Below are 23,694 nucleotides of genomic sequence, written 5' to 3' on the forward strand. Positions count from 1 at the left end.
TGTACCTTGTAGTTGCACCAACACGTCTACTGTGGGTCACTCTGCTGATTCATAGAAGTCATACATACTGCATTAATAATGTACTTCCCTTAGCTCTCCCTCCACAGAAGAAACCTGAAAAAAAAAGGGGTTGGAAGAGGACCGTGCCATGCTGTGCATAGGAGATTGCAGTCACAGGTGGGAGGCAGACTGCAGAAAGGAACAAAACACGAGTCATACTAATTTAACCAGTTCTGCACAGAAAAACACCCCTCTCTTGGCTCAACTCCTGGTGGACTTGGTTTTCCATCTGGTGAAAAAAAACGGGGATAAAATACCTCCCTTGCTACCACTCAAAGAGCACATCAGTATGCTCCAAGGAGGTATAAAAGCAGCATCATTGTAACTGGGAAATGAATTGCTCGCTTGCTGGATTTAGCAGCTTCCTGCTCTGGAAACCGGAGATGCCATCTCAAATTGCTGTTTGTTGCCAGCGTAGAAGAGACTCCAAGGCTGCAAAGCCTCTGGTGAGGCAGTGCTTCATTTGCTAATTGTCTCTGCCAGACAATGCCATTTACACTGAGCACAAAATCATCTCTAACCTCCACTGACCAGAAAATCATTATATCCTTGAACTCCTATCCTTCTGAAATGGTACCCAGCATTGCAAACTGCGTATGCTGGCTCCTCTCACAGGACAACAAAATACAGGAATACTTCTTGCTGATTAATTTACAAACATCCACATTCCCAGACCTAATTATGATATCATAAGCAACCGCATTATAAAAAAGATGTTTGACTTGTCATACATAATGTCATGTATCTTTTGCTTTGAGGACCATGCTGTCCTTTGAGAGGCACAGGACTGGCATCTGCCCTAAGTATGCTGTGGAAGGGTCAGGGCCCCCTGCTCTCAGGCTGGATTGGGGTGTCTGGCTATGGCACGGGGTATAGGCAGAGTTAAGGTTCAGAAAGGCCTTTGCAGTCAGGAGGCTGGTGAGAGGCTGCTTTACATTTGCTCTTACTCTCACAGACTGGGTTTTTTGCATGTTTCTGTCAGAAAAGCCGGTGAAGCTAGGCTTTCCGTGTGAGAGCTCTTCAGCAAGGAAAATGTCTCCTGTTTTACAGTTTTCATTGCTCTGTTGCTTTTTTAGGACATGTTACAATGCTTGCCATTTTTGCTGTATAAAATTCAGATGCTCTGTCTACCTGCTGCTCTTCCTCCATCAGCCAGATGATCGTAGTGGCTACATCAGTTCTAAATGGGATCAGATCTGAAAATGGCCGTGCAGCACATTCAGGGGAATGACCTGTAAGGCTTTTTTCCTCCATAATTCAGCACTTGCTTAACTTGGAGCACTAAGAAAACCTTTGGATCTTGCTCTTCAGTTGGTGAACCTGTGGGGATGTTTTTTGCTATGAGATGTTGCTCTTCATTTTGGAGACAACATAGGAGAGGAAACTCACTCGACAGCCACAGCTCAGTTAAATGCTGTAGTGACTGCCAACGGTAACAGAATAAGCCAGTGATACCTAGGTCTTCTTTCTCTAACACCAGTCTTTGAAGATCAGTAGTTTTATGGGTATACTTTTTCTTTGTTCCGAAGACTAGTTCAGGCATGTCTGACTGGGATGTGACATCTCCCGAGGGATGTAGTCACACACAGACAAAGTCAACACTGCTGCTTTGGTGACTCCACAAAAACCTGACAGCCAGACACTGTCATGGAAGTGAGTATCTGGGCAGCAGTGACGCTTCTTATCTCTTCCCTTGCTGTTTATGGGACTGCTAAAATATTAAATTACTTTTAATGACCTTTCAAGAGACCCAGCAAGTGTGTTTGCACCCAGAAAGCCAACCATATCCTGGGCTGTGTGTAAAGAAGTGTGGCCAACAGGCTGAGGGAGGTGATTCTCTCCCTCTACTCTGCTCTTGTGAGACTCCACCTGTAGTACTGTGGTCACTTCTGGGGCCCCCAATATAAGAAGGACATGGACCTGTTGGAGTGAGTCCAGAGGAGGGCCATGAAGACAGTCAGAGGGCTGGAGCACCTTTTCTGTGAAGACAGGCTGAGGGAGTTGGCATTGTTGAGCATGGAGAAGAGAAGGCTCTGGGGAGACCGTATAGCAGACTTCCAGTACCTAAAGGAGGCCTACAGGAAAGATGGGGAGGGACTTTTTAAAAGGGAGTGGTAGTGATAGGGGTAACAGTTTTAAACTGTAAGAGGGTAGATTTAAATTAGGTATTAGGAAAGAATTCTTTACTGAGAGGGTGGTGGAGCACTGGAACAGGTTGCCCAGAGAAGGATGCCCCATCCCTGGAAGTGTTCAAGGCCAGGTTGGACGGGGCTTTGAGCAACCTGGTCTAGGGGAAGGTGTTGAAACTAGATGATTTTTAAGATCCCTTCCAACCCAAACCATTCTATGATTATGTGATTCTGTGTCAAAATTACCACTGAAATATAACTTCGTTCTCTGTAAGGGAAGAAGTGTTTCTGAATTAAGGGTGGAGAGTACGCAAACTGTCTGGAGCTCCTCCCAGCAAAAGTGAGGGGCAAAAAGGCTTATTTTCTTCCCGTTTAAACAGAAAGGGAATATTAAATACCTCTGTGATGCAGGGAGGATAACAGGAGATGTACCAGCATTAGGATGGAAGCAAAGATGAGTGGTCTCCCTCAGAGGGGACTGAACAATGAAATTCCCGTTTTCATTGGGGTTGAGTTGTATACCTCCAGTTGGGCTCCTGCCTGGAGAGGCTGTGGCAGCCTTCTTCCTCCCTCTATCCCCCACAGAAACCCCACACCACTGTTTCTCTTCCTCTCTGTATTGTGGGAAAGAGGGGGAAAAGGTCAGAGCTAGTATTTTGTTCACTTCGATTTTCAGTTTTTATGACTTTGCACTGTCAGCTGAAGGACTTAATGCTGTTATTGCCGCAGAGGAACCTCATTCTGCTTGCATTATACTGAATACACTCGTAAACCAAAGTAGCCACAGTTATGAAGAAATGCTCTTCAAAAACCCTGTCCTTAATCTGAGTATGAAACTAAGGGGCTGGCTTTTTAAGAAGGCCCTCTTGAAGCTTGCCCAAAAGATTAATGTGTAAATGCAAAGAATGCTCTGGAAGCTCTTGAATGGAGGAATTTTATTTCCAACTAACCACAGGAGTAACTGTTTGTAGCAAAAAGATGATTAATGGCATTGTGGCCGAAAGAAGGCGAGTTCCTAACCTTGATAGAATAGTATTTGCATATTACCTCGATGTTAAGTTTCTCACTCTACCTTTGTTTATTTTTACTAGAAGAAGCATAAGAAAAGCATGATGCTCACTTAAATCTCCATAAATCCAAACATCTGAAGCTACATTACTTCTTTCCTGGCTCTGTTCCTCTCTCAAAGCATGCCACTTGCATGCTCGCTCTCATTTTTCCCATGAACTACAGGGTGTAGGCCAAAATACCCTTTGCAACTGGTAACTTCCTAGGCACACTAGGTTCCAGTTAATATAGCAAATGATCATTTCATAATGCTTGAAGTATCTGTGGCAGGAATATATTGAAAGTCCTGAAATTGTCAGGAAATATGAGGAGCATTTTTGTTTTCCACGGGGTCACTTTTATTCATCTGGTAAAAACATCTTACAATGACAAAAAAAAGTTAAGTTACATGGAAAAGCGATTCTGACAACCACATTAACAGTATTCAAGTGGTGGACAGGAAATGCTCATACATGTGAAAGCTGAGCACCTCTCTGTGCACCAGCTCAGGGAGGTTCTTATTTGAATCACCCCAGGCCACTCTGCAATGGTGCAGTGTTGCGTCCCTATCAGTGGTTTTAGCTACAGACTGGCATGTGTTTCTGTGGGGAAACGAGCTGGATATTTTAGCATCCAGTTACTTGGGAACCTGCCTTGGTTTGCTGGAGCTGAAGGCGCGAGCCAGTTCCTATTAAAGGCAAAGTCAGAAGAACCATCTTGGCAGCTGCTGGGTCAGTGGTTACCTCCCCTCCTGCCACATCACTGAACTGGTGGATGTTCCAGCTTCTCATTTCTAAGAAAATTAACTCTTTATCTGACCATGCACTGATATCCTGCAGCACTGAACAACAACTTAACAGTAGGGAGACCATTGCCTGGAGCCAGGCTTAGGGAACAGTCAGAGTGTTGGTTAAACCAGCAGGAGCAAACAAGACCGTGCAGCTGGTGGCAGCAGCCACCTTGCAGGTGAAAGCAGGCACCAGGGCAGTGCTGATGGGCACCCAGACAGGCACAGCACTTGCCGCTTTGGGCATAAAGCAGCTCTCCTTAGCCAAATATGTGACATGCTGTGGGAGGGAGACGTCTCAGCTGCACATGCTCATTGCAATATGCTCATGCTCATGCTCATAATTGTCAAATATGCCTGTAATACAATTCCATCAGAGGCAATTTTCACTGCAGCGTGGTTGCTCTGGGAAGCCTTCTTCTCCTAGGCCGCATTGCAACTATCAAATCTCTGTTGGTTTGGCTGAAAAAAGATCATGGCTGTGATGTCTTTTCACTAAAAATGATTGTTTCCCAGTCTGCTGTCATTAAAAAAATATATAAACTAACCAAACTCTGTCTTCACCAAGACTTTCAGAAACTGGAACATTTTTTGGATAAAATAACTGTAATTCAAACTGCAGCAGTCAGCATTGTGCCTATGTCGGTACACAGCCAGTGAATTTTAAAGTAAAAACCCTCCAGGACTGTTCTCCATTTGGATTTATTAGTCATTACCAAGAAAAGATAATTAGCACTTCTGAAGCATTGTGATAATCAGTAGCATGAACTGTTACCAATAGAAACAGACTGGTGTACTTGTCCAGTGCAGGAATATGGCAGCTCTGTTGTACTCCTTGTACTGAATGAGTACCCCAGTGGGTAGATCCTCAGCTGGAGGAAATGCTTGTAACCACCACCAACTCCAGTGGAGCTAATGACAGTTTACACAGGGTAAAGTTGGGAGGGGAGTTGTTCCCTGACCTGTTGGGCTTCTGTTATCCTGGAGGCAGAGTCATTTTTGTTACAATATGCAAACCTTCTTGTTGGTCAAAGGCAACGGCAAAATACTGCTCCTTTACGGCACAACAGAAAAATAGAAGCTAATTATTTTTCTTTTGTATGCACCCTGCTAACACAAAGGAAAATAACCTCATGGTGGAACAAGAGGAACCTGGGTGTATACCTGGATCCTTTAGGCAGCAACACCATTTTTATCTTCCTCTTTCTAAACTAATGAGAAAACTCTGTTGGACTCAAGTCAGTGCTAAAACTCACAGAATTGGTATTTCACTTACTGTTCCCCAAACTTCCATTACTTATGATCATCTCTAATAATTGTATGAAGGATGGGATGTAAATCTTTTGTATGTTCTTAGTCTCAGATCCTGAGCATTAAGCATGCCAGGCTCCCTGCTATACAAAGAACTATTACTGACTGTGCTCAGGGAAGTAGGCCTATTAGATTTATCAACATTGCTATCTAAATAAATAATACAAGACATAGGCTTGTCTGAAGTAGTTGTCTTTGGTTTTCTGTACCTGAAAATATGAACAAAATCCATGCTGAAGAACAGAGGCAGCATGTAAGCTTGGGAAGGCTCCTGTTTTGGTGAGCACTAATAACAAATGTAGCTACAGGATTTACCCCTAAAATACTTGCAAGTCTGCAACAACTGCCCCCTTTCCTGCACTGTACAGGGTATTTCAGGCCAATATAACACCCCTCCAGCCAACAGGTGCTTTGTATCCTCTGGGAAGCACGCAGCAAATCTCAGGCTTGAGTCCAGTATGCATGCAAAGTACTTTGCAATTGATGTAGGGGCTGTGGTGTGCTGTGCCGGTAGAGGGTACCTTACCCACATAATTCCTATTGATGCTGATGACATTTACTCACGTACATCTTCCTTGCTACACCTAAGAGGCAGAGCAGAGGCTCTTAGGACTGCAATTCCAATGCCAGTAAAACTCATTAATGCACACGACAAATATGGGATCACCCTGGCAACATCTGTCTGGTTGATGCACTCAAAGTACTTGTGCATGTTTGCACCTCTCCTAGGATGCTGACTACTGTGGCAAGTCTCGTTATTACCAAGATGAAGTTTGCCTGATGGCAGCAAATGTGATGGGCTGGTGGCTGTTTACAAACTACGCATGCAGAAGTAAATGGGTCTGTGTTTGCTTTTCAGCTGCTGCTGGGAAACAGGCACTCTCCTGCCAGGTCACAGACCAGCGATATAACAGACCTCTTAAAGCAGTTCCTCAGTTGCAGAGGTGGATGCATAGCTTGTACTCAAATAGCTGTCCAGTACACAGAAGTTGCTATGGCAGCGCTTTACAGATATACATTGCACAAGAAAGCAGTGATGTCGGACCACACTGACTCTTTTTTTGTGTGTCTTAAACAGAAGACTTGCTCCCAACCTGGGAACTGTGGAGCAGAACAAATATTGGAATATAATACCTATCTATATATATCTCTACTTAAGTCTATTGTCAGATTGCATCTGACTGTGGAACTGGGTTTAAAACACCTGGGTAACAATTTACATATTACGTCAACAACAACATCTCTCCCGCTCCCCCCCCCCCCCCCCCCCCCCCCCGCCTTCCCCTTTCCCACCTGCAGTGCAGAGCAAGCCGACTTCATAGCATCCTTCACAGCAAAATGGGTCTCTGCTGCATCTTTTTGTCTTCGTGAAACTCATTTAATTCTAGTACTTTAACACCTACTCCTTCCTCTGCTGCTGGTGCTATTGCAAACAAGAAATGTGTCCGGGTAACACTGCCTCCTTGGAAACTTGCCTCCAGCCTAAAAAGCCCATTTTGGTGCCTGTGTGGCACTGGAAAGGCAGAGACCTCATGGGCTGAGCACCTTTCATGGCTGTGTTGCGTTCACTCGTGACCTCTCGATGAACAGATGAATAAGCTGGGCTATTGCACCAGCATGATTTAATGGGAAAAAATAAAAATATTGGCCTGGGAGTGCAACTGAGGCTGCTGGGAGGCTGCTGAGAGAAACCCAAGGGCAGTGTACTTCCCTTGGCACGCGTGCCTGGAGGGGAGGCTGGAAGCATGAGCTCTACAATGGTGTGGTCTGGGAGCAGCGCAAGGGGCCCACCTCTCCATTAGCCTGCAGATTTCCAAATAATTGTAAACAACGCTGACTTCAAGTCTGCTGCCAGAGCCTCAGGCTCTTTAAGAAATAACCCCTACTCATTTATTGCCCGAGGATGTTATTATTTCCAGAATGAACTAGTTGCGGATCACAATACTGGGCAGAACTATAGTACAAAGTGTGTTTTAGTGCAAACCTACTTATGACATAGTCACAAATCTTCTTTGGACAGAAACAGGTACAGAACCCCAACCTTTTGTGTAGAAAAGTGCCTGCAGCTCACTTCTGCATCATCTTCATCTTGGGACTGGTCTGGACGGGACTGGCTCTCACATGCCGTGTGACAGCAAGGCACAGCTCTGCCTTGCTGCTGAGGCCCCGGGGAGGTTGAGCACAGCTAAGGAGCAGTTTAGCAGGGGGTATGGCAGCTGTGTCCCTCTCCCCGGCTGTGCCAGTTGTGGGGAGGCTGTGCGGATTAGGAGCTCTTCACTCCTACATCTGATAGGATACGCAAACTTATCCTGCTTTGCTGAAGGCTCAACTCCGTACCTCTAATATGAGATTTCTACAGACAATCAAAAGATTTAGTTTTAAGAAAGAAGTAATTAATATATACACATACTGCTTTCAGCATGCTTTCCCTTAAAAGACTGTATCTTTTGTATCATGAAATGGTGGATATGAAAATATTTTGTGCCAGGAATGGTAATGCAGTAGAGCACAGAGTTCAGTCACTATATACTGGTAATCACTATATTTCTCACTAAAAGTGATGCAATAGGTGATTAATAAGAATGAAGCTCAGAGTTTATAATTAGCTATTTCATGTAAGGCCTTTCAATAAATATGTAATTGGAGATATATAAATGTTTTTAATACTAGTTCAAGTGTGAACTTATTTGGTCTTTGGTCTTTCTGCTTTTGTGAATCATACTGCAATAGCAACTTTTAAAAAAAGAAGTATTTTTTATTTAAATTGGTCTAGGCAAGCGCCACACTAAATATAGTCAGCATATGCAGTATATAAGAGCAAGGCAGGAAAAAGGATTATCAAAATAGCTGAAATAATTTTGTAAACAGCATATACTGCATGTTTATATGGTTTAATTGTCATTCCTGTCCTGTCAGATCTGTGTGGAGGCAGCCACATGCTTAAGCACAACTTGGTCAAGCTAGCTGGTGCATTTACTCCTGTTCAGAGCAGGTCTGGGCTTTAATTCAGGGCTTGGGGTTTTTATCTTTAATGAAAATTGAAAGGTGCAAGTGCTTTGAACAGCTGTACCCTAGCGTGATCTTTCTACAGACAGTCACCCTGAACCAACAGTTTGAAATAAGATTTGCTGTTAACTTGAACAGGAGATTAGCCAGGCACCTGTGAAGAAAAAGGCATTCTCTGTTTCTGCCTGTTGCAAATTCTTCTACGGTTAGCCTTGTCTCAGCTAAGCATGTAGACCTGAGCTCCACCCTGGAATTATTTTGCCCAGTTCCAGGTTACAATGGCACTTTCTGTTGGGCTTTGTCTTTGGTTGGTTGGTTGGTTTTGGTGTCTGGCCACGGAATGAAGGTGCTTAGCTGCAGGGCAAAGCTTCAGAGCTCCCTGGGTATGACAGTGAACGGGATGACAGGACTGCTGGATTCGAGGTCCAGAGCGGTGAGGAAGCATTCGATGGCTGCTTCATTTTTCCCCTGAGCTTGCAAGACCTCTCCAAGGCTGTTCCAGGCCCTGTGACTGGTGGTTTGGATCCGGATGGCATCTCTGAGGACTTTCTGGGCCAGGTCCCTCCGCTCAAGTCTGCTCAGCACCAGGCCCTGTCAACAAACAAGTGATAAGCAGTTAATAATGGCAAAAAAAACAGAGGAAGAAATGGAACCCCCCAAGGTCCCGGCAAGCTGGGCAGATGTTTGACTGCAGGTGCAGGAGTCCTATGGGGTGGGGGATCTCCACCTATTTCTGGAGAACAGAAGCAATCAGCTGTTAAACTTTCCTTTTTTTGATTGTGATGTGTAATTTAAAAAAACAACTGTGAAAATAACTTTTTTTAAGCAGAGACTGATCCAGCTCTGCAAGTGCTCCTGCTGCACGTTACTGGGAGAGCATACACTGGTGCTATATAGAGGAAAGTCTAGAGGCCCTTTAAGCATCCCTCTCTCCTTGAGTAGGTTACACTGGCTTCTAATCTCCAGGAAAATTATACACAGGTTCAATTATATCCAGTATCTAAATTAACTCTTGCACATCTGGAAGATCCAGCTGAGGCAAAGTATCTCAGCTCCTACATCCTGACCATATAGAAAGATCTTTCTTCTTAACAAATGGGGCTAGAGGGATGCGGCACCCTTCTAGGGGCTGGCTGTATGTAACAGCATGGGGCCCTCTGTCCTCTTGCACTCCAATGTAGATCCTAAAGCAGTGTGGGGGAGGAGAAGGATGGAGGCACCTTGTTTAAAAAGCTGTCCTTAAGGTAAGAAAAGACATAAGTGGGTGTAATCATCTGGAAGGAACAGGAGGGGGAGGATGAAAGAAGTGGTAGGAAGAACATGTTTTCCTATAGGGCTCGCATGGATGTGCCTGAACCCTCAAAGTGTCTAATGAGCCAGGCTCCCTTTTAATTGTACAGCAGTCAACCACACCGAGCCCAGGTGGTCATGTGGGCTTTGCAGTCAGCCTTTGCATTAGTGGCATTCTTCTGCTTCCTGCTGAAGGTGCACACACCAGGATGAACATCCCACCAGTTCCATCCAGGTGTGGCCTGTAGAAGAAGCAGTCAACACTTGGATGTTGCCTGCCAAGCTCTGCATGGCCTCTGCCTGCACTCACCCGTGGAATGCTGGAAAGTGATATGACTGCCTGACTTCATGCTTTTCCTGGGACTATATATGATGTGGATGCATATATATATGAAGAAAAGCATTAGTTTCATCTTTTATGTGTCTAATTGCCTTTAGTTGATATGAAAAGACATAAGAAACCTGAAATCTCTCACAACTAGAACCCAAGTAAATTTCTGATGAAAGAAAGGTGATGCTTTTGGAAATAGTGAAGATTTTTCCTTTGTCTTGTTTTGTTTGCTTTTCCAAAAGTGCCATTAGAAACAGAGTGCATCAACGTGGCTAAGAGCCTATAGCCAGTGATAGTACTAATACGTACAGAAACACATTACCTTGCCTGAGAGAAAAATTAAGAAACACCCATTTAATCAATTATCAGCAGTACTGTGAAGTTTCACTGCCTCTTTCTTGCCCATAACCTTGACCTGAATAGTCAACTCAGTATCAAATCTGATCATTTAGAGATGCAGTGGGGCTGTTTTTTCTTTAGGTTTCTCTCTCTGTTGGAAAACGGTGAGGCAACGGGGCCTAACCTCACCATTCCGCTGCGAGCAGGCGCAGGTGGCACAGAGGTACCTCGATGGGAGAGGCTGGTTCCTCTGGAGGTAGCTGCCTGGAGACAACCACAGGCACGTAATGACAGACTGGAAGGAATTTGTGCAATTATAATTTGAGTCACCCGCCTGACAGGGATTATGAGGCATAGAAAGGGCAAGTAGTGTGGCCATAGCAAATCTGCTGCTGAGCCAAGAACAGACAGGGGCTATCTCAGCTCAAGTTTGTCCTCAAGCACAAAACCACTCTTCCTAAATACTCCTCCTGTTGCGCTGACTGAGCAGAGCCGATTGTGCTCTCCGGTGGCCGGGGACCCATTGCTGTCCTCACCCTGACACTAAGTGGCATCAAGCCTCTCGACACTCCCGGAGGGCTGCTGGCCCTGGAGGCACAGGGGCCAGCGAGCCTGTGCAGCTGCTGTCTGTCATCCCTCTCCAGTGAGGAAGTGAATTCCCTCCCCGGCAGACATCCCACGCCTCTCAACAATGCTGCAGTGAAATCCACCTCATCGTAAACTGCTCATGCAGCACAGCTCTCTTGTCTGCCCCTGCCCCTTGTCTGGTCCATGACCAGAGGCTGCCGTGGCTTCCTCCCCTACAGCTCCCCAGTGCAGAGCCGCTGCATCTATTTTGCCTGTGCTTGAGGTCCCTGCAGCTGTCTTGCAGCGCTGGGAGGAGGCTGTATGCAAACCACAGGTACTGTGTTCACCTGGGGAAGATGCTGAGGCCGATGCCCACCAGTAAGTGCAGCACACGTGAACGTTTGCTTGTAGGTATTCTGTGCTTTCAAGCATGCCAGTTTAGCTGAAAGAACAGCTGTGAACCCTCAGAAAGGGTGATCTCAGGCTCTCCAAAGCCAGGGGAAAGCCTCCTGTTGATGCTGCAGTATTCTGCCTGAGTGAAAAAGTGCTGTATGCTTTTGGGGAGAAACACAGGAGGAAACATTTGCTAAAGGAGGTAAAGATTTCCTGCCTCCTCCTTGCTTACATGCACAACTCTTGGTGCCAAAGGCTGCCCAGGTCCGTGACCCTTCCCAGGTGTGCCTGCTGTCCTGCTCCCCTCTTGTTCTGAGCAGGAACTGCCCCATGTCCCCTTCTTGCCCATGCACCTGGATCTCCATGTGGTGTAGGCAAAAGAGGCTGGGCTTCAGGCCTCAGCCCAAGTGGAGGTCAGGTTGTGGCCAACCCGCTCTCCAACCCAGGCCTTGCCAATGTTGCCAAACCCCAGCATAGAGACCGACTCCTTCGCTCAGAGTGAGCTGTGACAGATGGTGTCAGCCTTTCCAGTGAGGCTTAACTGAACCGGCAGAAATATCCTGCTGGATTTTTAAAGGACAGGTTGAACATCACTAATTCTGCATGCAGTAGAGTTTCTTGCTTTGGGTTTCCTCTCTCTCCTCTTCCCCACCCTGCTCCTTACAAACCACAAGCTTTTTCTGAGAGCTGGAGGCTGCACAATCCCCAAGCCTCATGAAGACGCAGCACTGAGCACCTCAGTTTTTTGTTTTCCTGAGGTATTTGCACTTGAGAGCTTCTCCTTGCTACTGAGTTTATTTCCCCATGGAGTCTGGCTTGCTATAAACAATGCCTGCATGTTGTTGCTATGTAGGTCCAGCTGGAATCTGCCTACAGTGCAAAAGAAAAAAATTATATATAAATTCAGAAAGCCACCCACTGACAGGTAATTTGCATTTTTATCTGGAAGATATTTAAAAAAAAAAAAAAAGATTTTTCTAATGAAAGTTCAGTTCCTGAGTTTCTATGGGAACTCATCTGCTTGGTGTGCATGCATAATTTCATAAAGTCAGATCTCAGGAAGATGAGCAATTAGTATAAATACAAGCAGGTATGTGATTAAGGGTTTCATCTTCTTATTCCTGAAGATGGAGGGTGAGGCTGGGTTTTGTTGTCTTTCCTTGGTTTGTATTCGTGTTTTTGCCAAACTAACGCAGAAACTGGTGTACAAGGTAGCCTTGCTCCTCTGCCACCTCCTGGCTAGCACTGGCACTTCTGGTTTTGCCCGGTTATTTTCCTCCCAAAGATGGTGAGTACCGTGAGACAGATGGTCTTCCCTGTCAGTGGTGTTGGTACCGAGTCAGGCCTTAAGGAGCAATGAGGACAGGCTTCTTTTTAAACTCAAGCATATTGTAAATAGTAAAATAAAACCCCAAACCATACCAAAAGGTGTGTGGGAATCCTTTTGCTTTCAAGCTTCTGTGGGCAGCATGTTGTTAGGGCTCGCACTGGGCCTGTGCTAGCTACACGCAGGCATTTCATGTGCTGCTTCCATTAATATCGTTGTATAGCACTTGGATGCTAACTCACTTACTCAGGGAGGTCTGAGGGTAACTTGTGCCGACTAATTTAATTTTCTTCTTTAGGTCTGAAGACATACTTCAGATCTGGTAAACACAGGCAGAGTAGTAAAGGTTGCAATTTCAAGCCAGACTGTAAAATACGGCACTGAAAGCACTGGAAGAAACTCATTTGAGGTGAAGAGTTGTGGCACAGCAAAGCTGGTACAGTCTAGCGGTGCATGAAGGCAGAGGGGAGAGTGCGAATTTGGTCTGCTGATTTAGGGTGCCTTATGCTGGCAGCTGGACTCCTGAATTTATCGTTTTTAATTTCAAGGGACAGGGGGTCTATATGGGAAGCTTTTCAAAGGTATGTTTGACCTTGTCCATGTTGGACTCCCATGCCTTCAGTGATGTGATACTTAGTAATTGATACTTGAGTGAGGCTATTTTTGTTTTAGAATAGGAGAGCCATATTTCAATTTAAGTTAGATGAGCAAAAAGTGACTTGTTTCCAATTTCCACTAATAAAGTGAGCATAAGCCCCACTTGAAGTCCCGCTTCAGAAGGTCATGAAATTTCTGATCCATGCCTTTATTTCCTTAGAGTTTGACAAACCCTCCTTGACAGCTGTTAGCTCATAAAATTCCAAGAAAAATAGTGCAGAAAAGACATTATGGAAGACTGCAAAATAAGCCTCATGTACAAGCTGGAGTTTATTTTTAGTAATGCAAGTCAAAACTTCCTTTGCAAATGTTTAGTTCAAACACCTGATGAGCTGCAGGGAGTTATCCTGAGTCTTGGCATCCTTGTTTCCTTCCACTAAGGTGGCACAGATTTACTTGTTCTTTCTTTGGGGCTTGCATTGGAAAGAGATGTCCAGAAAAACTTTTTATTTCATTCCTGGAAGATTGCTTTTTGTTTTGTTTGCATGGCCTTCTCATTCTTGGAGAATCTGTATAGGTGGACTAGACTCTATAATTTACAAATTTGTTTTAATAATTACTTTAAATGCAAGTTCTCTCTTTCTTAGCATCAGACTCAGAAAGTGAGGTTGTCTCTGATGCTTTTCTCAACTGAGCAGAGTATTTTTGTCCATTATTGTCTAAATACCCTAAGAAGTTTCCAGAATAAATTAGACTTTGCTGTTGGGCTTCTGCTAGTGCATTGTTTAATTAATTTCAAGGTAAATGGGGTATCCTTATTGTCTAGTCCAATCTGTAATACAGATATGTCACTAGTGGTTAGTAGGAGGGTAATCAGCAGCTGGCAAGATCAGGCCATGCTGCAGAAAAGTGCTCGTTCAAAAGTATGCTTATTCAGCAGAAACCTACAAAAAGCCTTTCAAGATGCATTTGGCACTTGGCGATAACAGTCTCATGTAACAGAAAAATCTGCACTGCTACAGGGCAACATACGCTTCTGTAATTATTTAGCAATCAGAATAAGTTGTAAGCAAAATCTGTTGCATAAACCATGAAATATCAGAGAGTCCTTTTGGAAAATGGCAAAGATTAACCCTGGAAATTCCAGTTCTCCTAGAATAAAGAGAGACACGTAACTAGCCAATTGCTCTGTGATTCTCTCCCCCTACGTTCATGACCTTTGCATTTCTGAGGAGCCACGATTTTTTTTTTAAGCTGTGAGCAGAGTTTTTGTTGTGCTGTCACTTAGCTATGCAGCGGTTGGCAGTGTGTGTGGTAGCTAATCATCCATTTTGCTGCTTCAGTCCAGGTTGTGGCAGACCTGAGCTATATACATCTGAGCTTTGTTCTCTGAAAATTCACTGTAGGAATACATGGAGCAGTCAGGGTCCACTCACCAAACACACTGAATTAGAGACTGTATCTTAAATTTGCTGCTCTAACAAAGGGTGACTGGGATCTGCTTCTGGAGGAAAGCTCATCTTTCAGTGTTTCTGCTGCCTCTTTTGTCACAAGCAGCTTTTCTTTCTCTTCCTTCCCCTCTCTGTCTCCTCCAGCGAAGCTGCTGCATCCTCTGTCAGTCAGTGACGCTGAAGTGCTGCATTTGATAAAGCAGAGGAGGGGAAGGAGAGGGGAGGAGAGGGAAGGCAAGCAGGGCCACTGCAAAACGCAGCATGTGGGAAGGAAAAACAAAGGAACAGCACTGGAGGGGGGGGAACTGGCAAGTGCTGGGAAAAGCAAAAACCTGAGTTTGCGTCACGATTTGTAGCACTTGTGCGCTGCCTGTGGGTTTCAGCTCAGTAGGTTCAACCTGGAGATTTCAGCTCTGGTACTGCAGGCACCAAAGGCAGCCTAGCAGCAGACTGCTGCTTAAACTTCACTGCAGCACTTTTGTGTGCAGGTGAGAGAAGAAATGAGACTGCAAGGAGGTATCAGGAGAGACAGACTAGCTGAGCATGAAGACAGAGACATCTTAAGCCCACCACAGGCCTGGGCACACGGATAAGCTTTACCAACCATACCAAGGTAGCTTTGGCAGGGAGAGGAGAAAAGCAAAAGAAAGAAAAGATCAAAAGTGGAGAAGCCCTGAAGAAAGGAACATCCCCTTCCTTAGCTTGCCAACATGTTTTTCAAGGCAGTGTACAATTGAAAAGGCACCATCTTGCCCAGGCCCCTCTGTGAGGCCAAGGCAAGCCCCGCTGCAGAAGGGAAGCACTGTGGCATGCTCCACACGGCCCTCTGCCCAGGTTTGCTGTCCCTATTTGAGTTCATCAAATGTTAGCAGGGAGGTTTGTACCGTGTTTGAAGCTTAAATGCGATAAAACATTTATTGACATAAAAAGCAAACCCTAAGGCAGCATTTCAAACTAGGAGGCTCTGATCTCTTCATAGGGAGGCTCATACAAGCCTAGGGAGAATGAAGAGTTTTTATGCCTTGTTGGACTGTCATCACTTAAGCTTTGTTCAAAGCAGAATTGTTTGCTGCATGCTGAATATTCTCTAGATAGTTCTTCTTTGCTGAGACATACATGAAGATGAAGCTGCAAGCAAGGAAACCTAACAGGATGCCTCGACCACATGTTTGAGACTAACTAAATGCAGTATTTGTTTCGCACTCTCTTTTCCTAGGGAAGGCAAGATTTCTCCCAGCCCTGATCTTAGCAGTTGTCATAGTAATGTTGCAGTAGAGCGCACTGTAGCTTCAACTAGGACTCAAGCTCATGGTGTTGTCTGTAAAAATATGCACTAAGAGAAGGTCCCAAACTAATAATAAGTAGTAATTTAGAATACATAATTTATAATTTAAGGTCCCAATTGTGTTATGCTCTGTACCTGCTTTCCCGGCAGAAAGCTTTGTTGAAATTAGTGAGATTCAGCCTAGATATAACCAATTATTTAAAAATATGTGCGGAATTGAGATTGATCAGCATTAGCAACGAGAGAAAAGGCATGCAACATATATGCAGGATGCTGAAGAGCAGCAGGTAAACTGCCAGTGAAAGCACTTGACTAGAAAGCCTGCTGTGCTTCATTGGCTGCTAATGCATTTCACATTGAATAATCTGCCATTACTCAGGAACAATTCAGAGAGCAGGGACAGGGACAGGGTCAAGGGACAAGCTTTGGGAGGCAGAAGTCCTGGGTTTAAGTGTTCTTAGGCTGAGAAGGGTTGAGAACTTGCCTTTCGTGCCCAGGGGGTGCATGCTAACTTTTAGCAAATATTTTTAAGAAGTCAGGGCAGCAGTTAAGCACCCCCACCACCCCCAGAGGGGGAAACAGCTCTCTGCCTCTATTTTCATAGTATGCAGGTGCCTATGTTCTGTTGCACATAGCAAGATGTTGCTGCATATAGCTGGGGAATGTCTAGGCTTAAGACTCGGACACCCAATTAATCGGAGTGCCCACAGTGTGCTGTGGCTGATGAACAGGGAATTTCTGTCTGCTTAGGTTTCCTCCAGTGCTAATTCTGGATCCTCCCCAATTTTTAATGCACTGCTTTGCAACAAAGGAGGGGCTGATGTGCACAGTTCCCATGCATGTTATCTTCGCCTTTCTGTACAGAGTAAATCTTGTTTGAATGTGTGATTCATGAACAGGTTCTCCTAGATAACAGCTTCAGCTCTGCCGAGGGTCTCTGTGAACCTCAGTCCCACAGAACTAATCGCCAGAGCAAGCGCCGCATTTAGTATGTCTCTGAGGAAGGGTGTAGTGCAGCGAAGACTCGGCTGACAGAAGCACATAGCATGCCAATGTGGATTACAGCAGATATCTTCTGAAAGGGGAGCTGAGATATTTAAAAAAATCTTAATTTGCTTAGTTTTCCACTACTAGCACTCTCTGTGATAGCATGTTATTAATGACATCCTCCGCACAACTACAGCCAGAGCCTCAAAGTGCAATATCGCAGCTGAGCACTAAGCTAGCTGAGCTGCTGGGAAACACAGAGCAACCTGGGCAGGAACACACTGCTGTGGTCCAGCCAATGCCCCTGGCTTCTGCTCAGGTGCCTCTGATCCCACAAGGAGCGTGTTTCCTTATTGTCTCTTAACATAAAATCTCTCATAAATCATGAGCCTCCATGCACGAAACAATTTTCCTGAATTACAGATAGCATTTCCTGTTACATGCTCAAAAGAGAATGAATGAAGAAACTCACTGAGAAGATAAATAATTGATGACTTTTGATAAATACTGCAGATAACATTAGTATAAACGGAAGCTCCAGCGACACTGGAGAGCTGTGATGTTTTCATGTTTCCCATTTGTTTGGCAAGAAGGGACTTCTGCTTCCTTCTCTTGACTGTGGCCAGCTCAGTGTATTGGGACAGCTTGCTGAAAATCTGGAAGTCTTGCTAGTTCCCACACCCCCTGTTTGCGCAGCTGCATCTTATGTACCAGGAGACAACATATTCTGTTATTTTGCTACACACTATTTTATATACTATATTACTATGTTCTATCACTCTGTCCTGTCTTTGGTGTGGTAACAGGCAGCCTAAATAGTACAGAATTGTAGCTAAGTATAACTGGTTTCCTTGTTTGTGAAAAACAGTGTTTGAAGGTTGAAGTATAAAGGGGATAGTCTTTCCACCCCTTCTCCCTTCTGACAGTTCCCTGAGCACTTTCTCAAATCCTACTTAAGAGTTCAGCTGTAGACCAACTTGAGTACTACAATTTCTAGGCTTTAATTTGACCTCAGAGCAAAGCACAGCATGAGGACAATACTGATTAGTAGAGCTGCAGTGGTATCTTGAGGGCTGTGGATGAAAAACCACAACTAAAGCTAGTAATCTGGAAGATCAGGTTGGAGCTCAGTGGAGAGGCATCTGCTGCAGGGAGAGATCAGGCCAAGGACAATGTCTTTAGGACTGGATGCAAGTTTTATTATCCAGAGACAACTGAACCACCCCAGGAACTCGAGGGGTTTAAGAAATGTATCAGGTTCTTGTACGGTGTTACACACACTTTAGAGGAGGGATCAGAGAAGAGCTGGAGAGTTTTGTCTTTCAGGAATTTATTTTGGTTTCTAAAGTTACGTAAACAGAGCCTGAATAATGTGGTAATGAGCACCTCAGGGACACGGAGAATAACTTATTGCAACAGAGGAATGCAAGTGACTGGCACAGATAAACAGGAGCTACAGATCCCCTGGAAACCAGGATAATCCACCTCTGAGAAGCAGAGCACCAGCCCTCCCGCTAATGGACTGAAATGTCCGTGCTGCACAGTGGATCAGACAGATTTGCTTGTTCCAATCACCCCAAACACCCCAGCAGGTCCGGTCTCTTGCTGATGAGGGAAATGTGCAGTTCCCCCAGGAGAGGAAGTGGCCACTCACAGCGTGCAAGCGATGGCTTCGGTGTCAGAGAATCACTTATCACCTTGTTTGTGATGGCTCCACTGTCTCCTCTGGATGGAGGAAGGAAGCCTGCCAACTGCAGAGGAAGAGAGCAGGCAACAAACCTGCAAAACAACTCTGTCAGCTCCTAACTGGTGCTCAGGAGCCGTGATCCCACTGCACAGCCAGGGATTTGCTCCCATGGCTGAGCTACTGAAGCTCCCAGCTAACTAGTGGCTTTGCAAGGAGGATGGCAGTGGGGGAGGAGGGTTTCTGCAGCAAACACAAATGAGGAGAACAAAGCGTTTGCAATTCCTTGGACAGTGAGTGAGCTGACACACAAACTTATTAATGCGAGCATCCAAAATGCTCACTTCTCCTGTGGGAGCCAATGACTAGAGGCAAAGACAAGTTCTCTCCCTCAAGCTCAGCTGCTTCAATACAAAAATTTGAGTTAAGAGGCTGCTCTAAGGATTGCTTTTCCCCAAGGAGAGCTTAGAGCAGTTATTTTGGGATATCTGAAGTACAGGAACATTCCTGGGATTCTGCAATAAGCCTCAGAGTTGGGAAAACAGAATGCTAACCAGCCATGGTTTGAAGGAGGCTACCAAGCCATCTTCAAAAGCCAAATGTTGCTTTAGCGTTGTCCTGCTTGGTAGAGCTGCAAAAAGGTGCCATCCATTGGGAGAGCTTCTCTTAGGGCCAGATTAGAATTAGTTTTGATCGCTCTCTCCTCCCCAGCCCATAACCCACCTATCTGGGACTTGCAGAGTACCAGTGCTGTACTGACAGGCAGAAAGCAGCTGTTCTGATTACACTCAGCACAGCTGGGGATGCTTCCTGCAACCGCAGCCTTATGCACAACAACCGTGCGATCACTTGACGGGGACCATGCGATCGCTTGATGGGGAATTCCAGTGGAGAGCACTGTCCCACAGGAGGCTGTGCTGATGGTCCACCAGCAAGTGTTGCACTCCTGACATGCCATTTTTGGGAGGAGGTGTAACTAGCTATGTCACCCTGCAGAGCAGGCTGAAAATAGGACTGCACTCACTGTGCCATGTGGCTCAGTGGTATGTCAGGACATGTATTTTTAGGAAATTCCTCCTTTGGGCAGAAAGGGTGAAGTACTTGGCCTGGTTTGCAGGCTGCTGGCTTTGCCCAGATCTTTCATACTAGAGTGTGGGAGCATGTTAGCCACCAGTCAGTCTGTGGATGCCCTTAGTGCTTTGATACAGTGCCAGTCCGAGTTACCTATTGATCAGGATGGTTGTGGAAGGGTGTTAAGATGGCTGGTCTGCTGCTGTGCTTTGTTTCTCTCTTTGCTGGTGCTTTTCAGAGAGGGAACTGACCTCCAACAGAGCAGGGATGGAGAAAAAAGTAAGGAAGATCAATGTCTTGGGAAGAATATGTTCTCTGAGGAGCAGCAATAAAAATGTACCTTGTGGAATGAATGTGTGAGGGGAACAGGGAGCTCAGAGAAGATAGCTCATGCCGGGGCGGGGGGAGAAAGAAGGAAAAGCACACGTTAAATCGGGGATTTAAATAAGCTCCTGGAGAAGCAAAGAGGAATCTGACTTGGTGAGGTACTTTTTGAGTGCAGCATAATGAAAAAATGCAGTACATCTCTGTGCCCAGCAAGTTACTGATGCATAAAAAGTGCTGTGACTTGTCTGACTCCAGGAGAAGGACAAGGTAAGGCAGCAGTGGACCCTGAATCAAATTCTTCTCTCTGACAGACACTTGCTGGCTTCTTTTCCCCAGAATATCATTCCTATCAGGCAGCCTGTGTTCAGCTCCAGCATCTGGGCTGTGATTTTTTGGCAGCTGCACAAAATCTCTGCTATTAAATCCCACCTGCCAGTCTCATGTCTGCTCCCACAGACCTTTGCCTGTTAGCAAATGTTTCAAAATCACACTGCCAGGCACAGCACATCATTCTGCAATCCTACCTCAGGCAAAAACCCTCATTCAAGGACTCCTTTTAACTTCATTGGGCTGCAGGAGGGAAAGGCTAGAGGACAGGCCTCTGGATTACAGGCAGAAATATTCATTTAGGTCATAGTTTGCACTGCATTCTTTTCAGCACTAATGTAAACCAGCTATTTTTTCCCCTGAATTATCTGAATAATACTATTTTGTCTGTGACTTTTTAAGAAGCTTTCTTTTGAGACATCTTCCGTGCTATAGCTGTGCAGTAAGAGAATTTGTGAACTTTGTTCACCAGAATGTGTTCATGCGAAGTCATTCTTCCTTTCTTTACAAATTCTTCCTTTCCCTTCTTTTGCTTCTTACCAGTCCCAGATGAGCAATGCCACCAGTGATGTGTATATACTGTATGTTGCTTCATTGCTGAAACAATTCATTAGTAACCAAAATGCTGAAATACAGCTTGTTCATCAATCCTGGATAAGAGATCTATCCACAGAAATAACTGCAATTTTTAATTCTGTATGGGCAGAAAGGACTTAAACTTCCACATAACTCATCTGTTACAGTATTTCACAATCATCTGACTTTCCCCAACATGAACCTAGGCAATGAGGCTGTGTTTTCGGTGCAAAGGACAGTATCTCTTGGAGATGGTCTAAGCTACTTGATTATGGTATCTCTAAAATTGCAAACAAAAGAGACAATCAGTGCTTTTTTGATGTGGACATCTGTCAGCAGAGAAACAACTGCTAATTGTCATGTAATAACCACACCAGACACTTCCATAGGCAGTCATCTTTCTGGAAGTCAAGCATGAAAAAACCAAACTGGTCCAAGCATCAAGCGTATTTTGTCCCGATCTGGCTGCATTTCTATAACTGTTTAAAAGTCCAAAGTGATATGAAGCTCTTTTATAAATGGATGCTTGAGATCAAAGTATTTAGCCAAAATATAGCAGTCAGTAATTGTTTTTTTTTTGGCGTGTGATCAAGGTATTTAGCTTAATACTATAATATTTGCATTTTAGTTTTAAAAGCAATGCAGGTATACTGAGAAAAGGTGCTGATATTCTCACATAAATACAAGGACATGGGATTTGTAGAGAATTGGTTCAGCAGCGGAACTATCTAGTTGCACTTCACCATTCAGAGAAGTCCTGGCTCCTACAGAAGGACCATAGGAACTGTCAGTTTGGCAGGTACATGGCTCTACATGAGCTCTGAACAACATTAAAGCAGTACAGTGCTGTCTAAAACCATGTGTGGGGAGGAAAAGCTAATTCTCTTTCTATGAAAGGATTGATTCTAGACAGCCTGCCATCTATAGAGACCATACGTCTGATTTCCTAAAGCATCTGCATACCTCCTTTGCAGGAATGGGCTCATCAGCCCCTCACTTAATTGAAGAGAATGGAAAAAATAGCTGCAACTCTCCAGAGACAGCAGGTAAGGGGATGACTTCTAATGACTAGTAACCTAAACCAGATTTGAATTGACCGAAAACTTCTGCAGAGTATCTCTTGTTTAGACGGCACCAGAGCTGCCTGCACTACAGACCAGTTATTTTTCTGGTTACATAGTTTGGCAGTAGTCTAATGACAGATACTGTATTTGGAGGAGGGAAAAATGAATTTTCTTGAGAACTGCCAGAGAAAAAATATTGGATCATCAGGAAAGAGGGTAAAATCAATCTCTCATGATTTTCAGCAAAGCAGTGAAAAAACTCAACTGCCTAAAAATAATGAACTAGGTTAACTCCTGCAATCACACACAGAAACATACATATAAGATACATTTTAGTGCTGCCCACAGACCTAAGCAAAAAAAAAAATTAAATCGCGAACACTGTGAAGTCTTTTTAATTCATATGGAGTGAAGAGTACATTTACAGAGCAGTACAACCCCCTAGCATTTGCATCCATTCCCAAGTCTAGCAAAGCCCTTTCACTTTAATGGGGTTGGTCTGCCTTTGTGCTAGGAGGAACGGGATGGGTACATTAAATAAACGAACCTGCATCTCTCGAGATGCCCAGGGAAGCAGCAATGTGGAAAAGACCCACTGTTTAGCAGTATGACGTGAGTTCAGTGCCCATGTCTGGGGAGCACTGGAGACAGCAAGCGAGGGAGAGGGGCATCTTCAGTTGTTGCGTCAAACCCTCAACAAAGCACAGGCTGCAGCAGCAGCCCCTGATGGGGTGATACCCTTGTAAAACATTTACATTTTCGGCAGGATGTTTCCAATTAAACTCAATTGGTTTGCACACCTGCTGGAGTGACTGCTCAGCACCTCATCTCCCTTTCCTGCTTGAGCACAAAGAGGATGCAACTGTCTAGGCTGCGCAGGTTTTACAGCCCTTTTGGGAAACTGGGGGACCGACAGGGCTTTGTGTAGTTTCCCAACAGTAGGGCATCATGATTGATGCTGATAATAAACCCCTCAGGACTGAAGAAAGTACCCATACAGATCCTGACTATGATCAGATCAACGGGGGAAGGATGGTATTGAAGCATGCTATGGTTAGTAGTGCAAGGCAGAACAGCCAGCTGTCACTTACTAAACACTTTTTAGCCCGTCTTTGGAGCACAGCCTGACTTGAATATTTTAAGAAACGGTTTTATTGGTACTGTGTTACATTATCTGAAGTATTTATGGTTTTGCCCAGAAAGGTCTAAGACAACCAAAACTTCAGAGAAAACTGCTGAAATTGTGTGGACAGCCAGCATTACTTCTGGTTTTGTGACTGCTGTCCTAGGCTCCCTTTCTGCACCTTTAGGGAGCCAGCACTTGTCAGCAAGATGCAAGTCATGCCTCAAAAGAATACTTGAATGTATTAGCCTTGTTGTTCTGCGGCGTTGCCCTGCTGTGAAATGAGAAAAATGCACTTACTGTCCTGTGGCAGCAGGTCAGCATCCCAAATGTTCTCCCCTCCAACAATCTCACTGGGTCAGAATAATTCTGGTTTTGATTGTACAGGACAGTCTCCTGGGTAACACACTTCACAGCAATGCTCGGGGGACACACGCCCTTGAATGCAAGGCAGTCAATGAGATTTATAATTACCGTGTTTTATAACCTCGTTCATTCAGGCAGGGAAGGATGCTGCTGAAGAGATCTCAAACAAGAGAAATGATGTACCTGCAACTACATAAATAGTTGCTGTTAATATGATTTGAAACCTGGATGGCAGAAGGCACTCTTTTG

The 23,694-nt window shown here is 44.8% G+C and overlaps 1 protein-coding gene across 5 annotated transcripts in view; it reads right to left on the bottom strand.

Moving 5' to 3' along the window:
• Nucleotides 1-6,622: 6,622 nt before the first annotated feature.
• TTC7A (tetratricopeptide repeat domain 7A) overlaps nucleotides 6,623-23,694 on the bottom strand; it is a 182,317-nt gene continuing 165,245 nt past the window's right edge. For 4 of the 5 annotated variants that reach the window (XM_049833714.1, XM_049833713.1, XM_049833712.1 and 1 more), the window contains one exon: nucleotides 6,623-8,931. In XM_049833714.1, coding sequence (XP_049689671.1) covers nucleotides 8,710-8,931 — 222 coding nt within the window. In that variant the 3' untranslated portion in view covers nucleotides 6,623-8,709. The remainder of the gene's footprint in view (nucleotides 8,932-23,694) is intronic. The other variant, XM_049833717.1, reaches the window with a different exon arrangement.

Source organism: Accipiter gentilis, chromosome 30, assembly GCF_929443795.1.
Source record: "Accipiter gentilis chromosome 30, bAccGen1.1, whole genome shotgun sequence".
In the NCBI taxonomy this organism is placed as follows: domain Eukaryota; kingdom Metazoa; phylum Chordata; class Aves; order Accipitriformes; family Accipitridae; genus Astur; species Astur gentilis.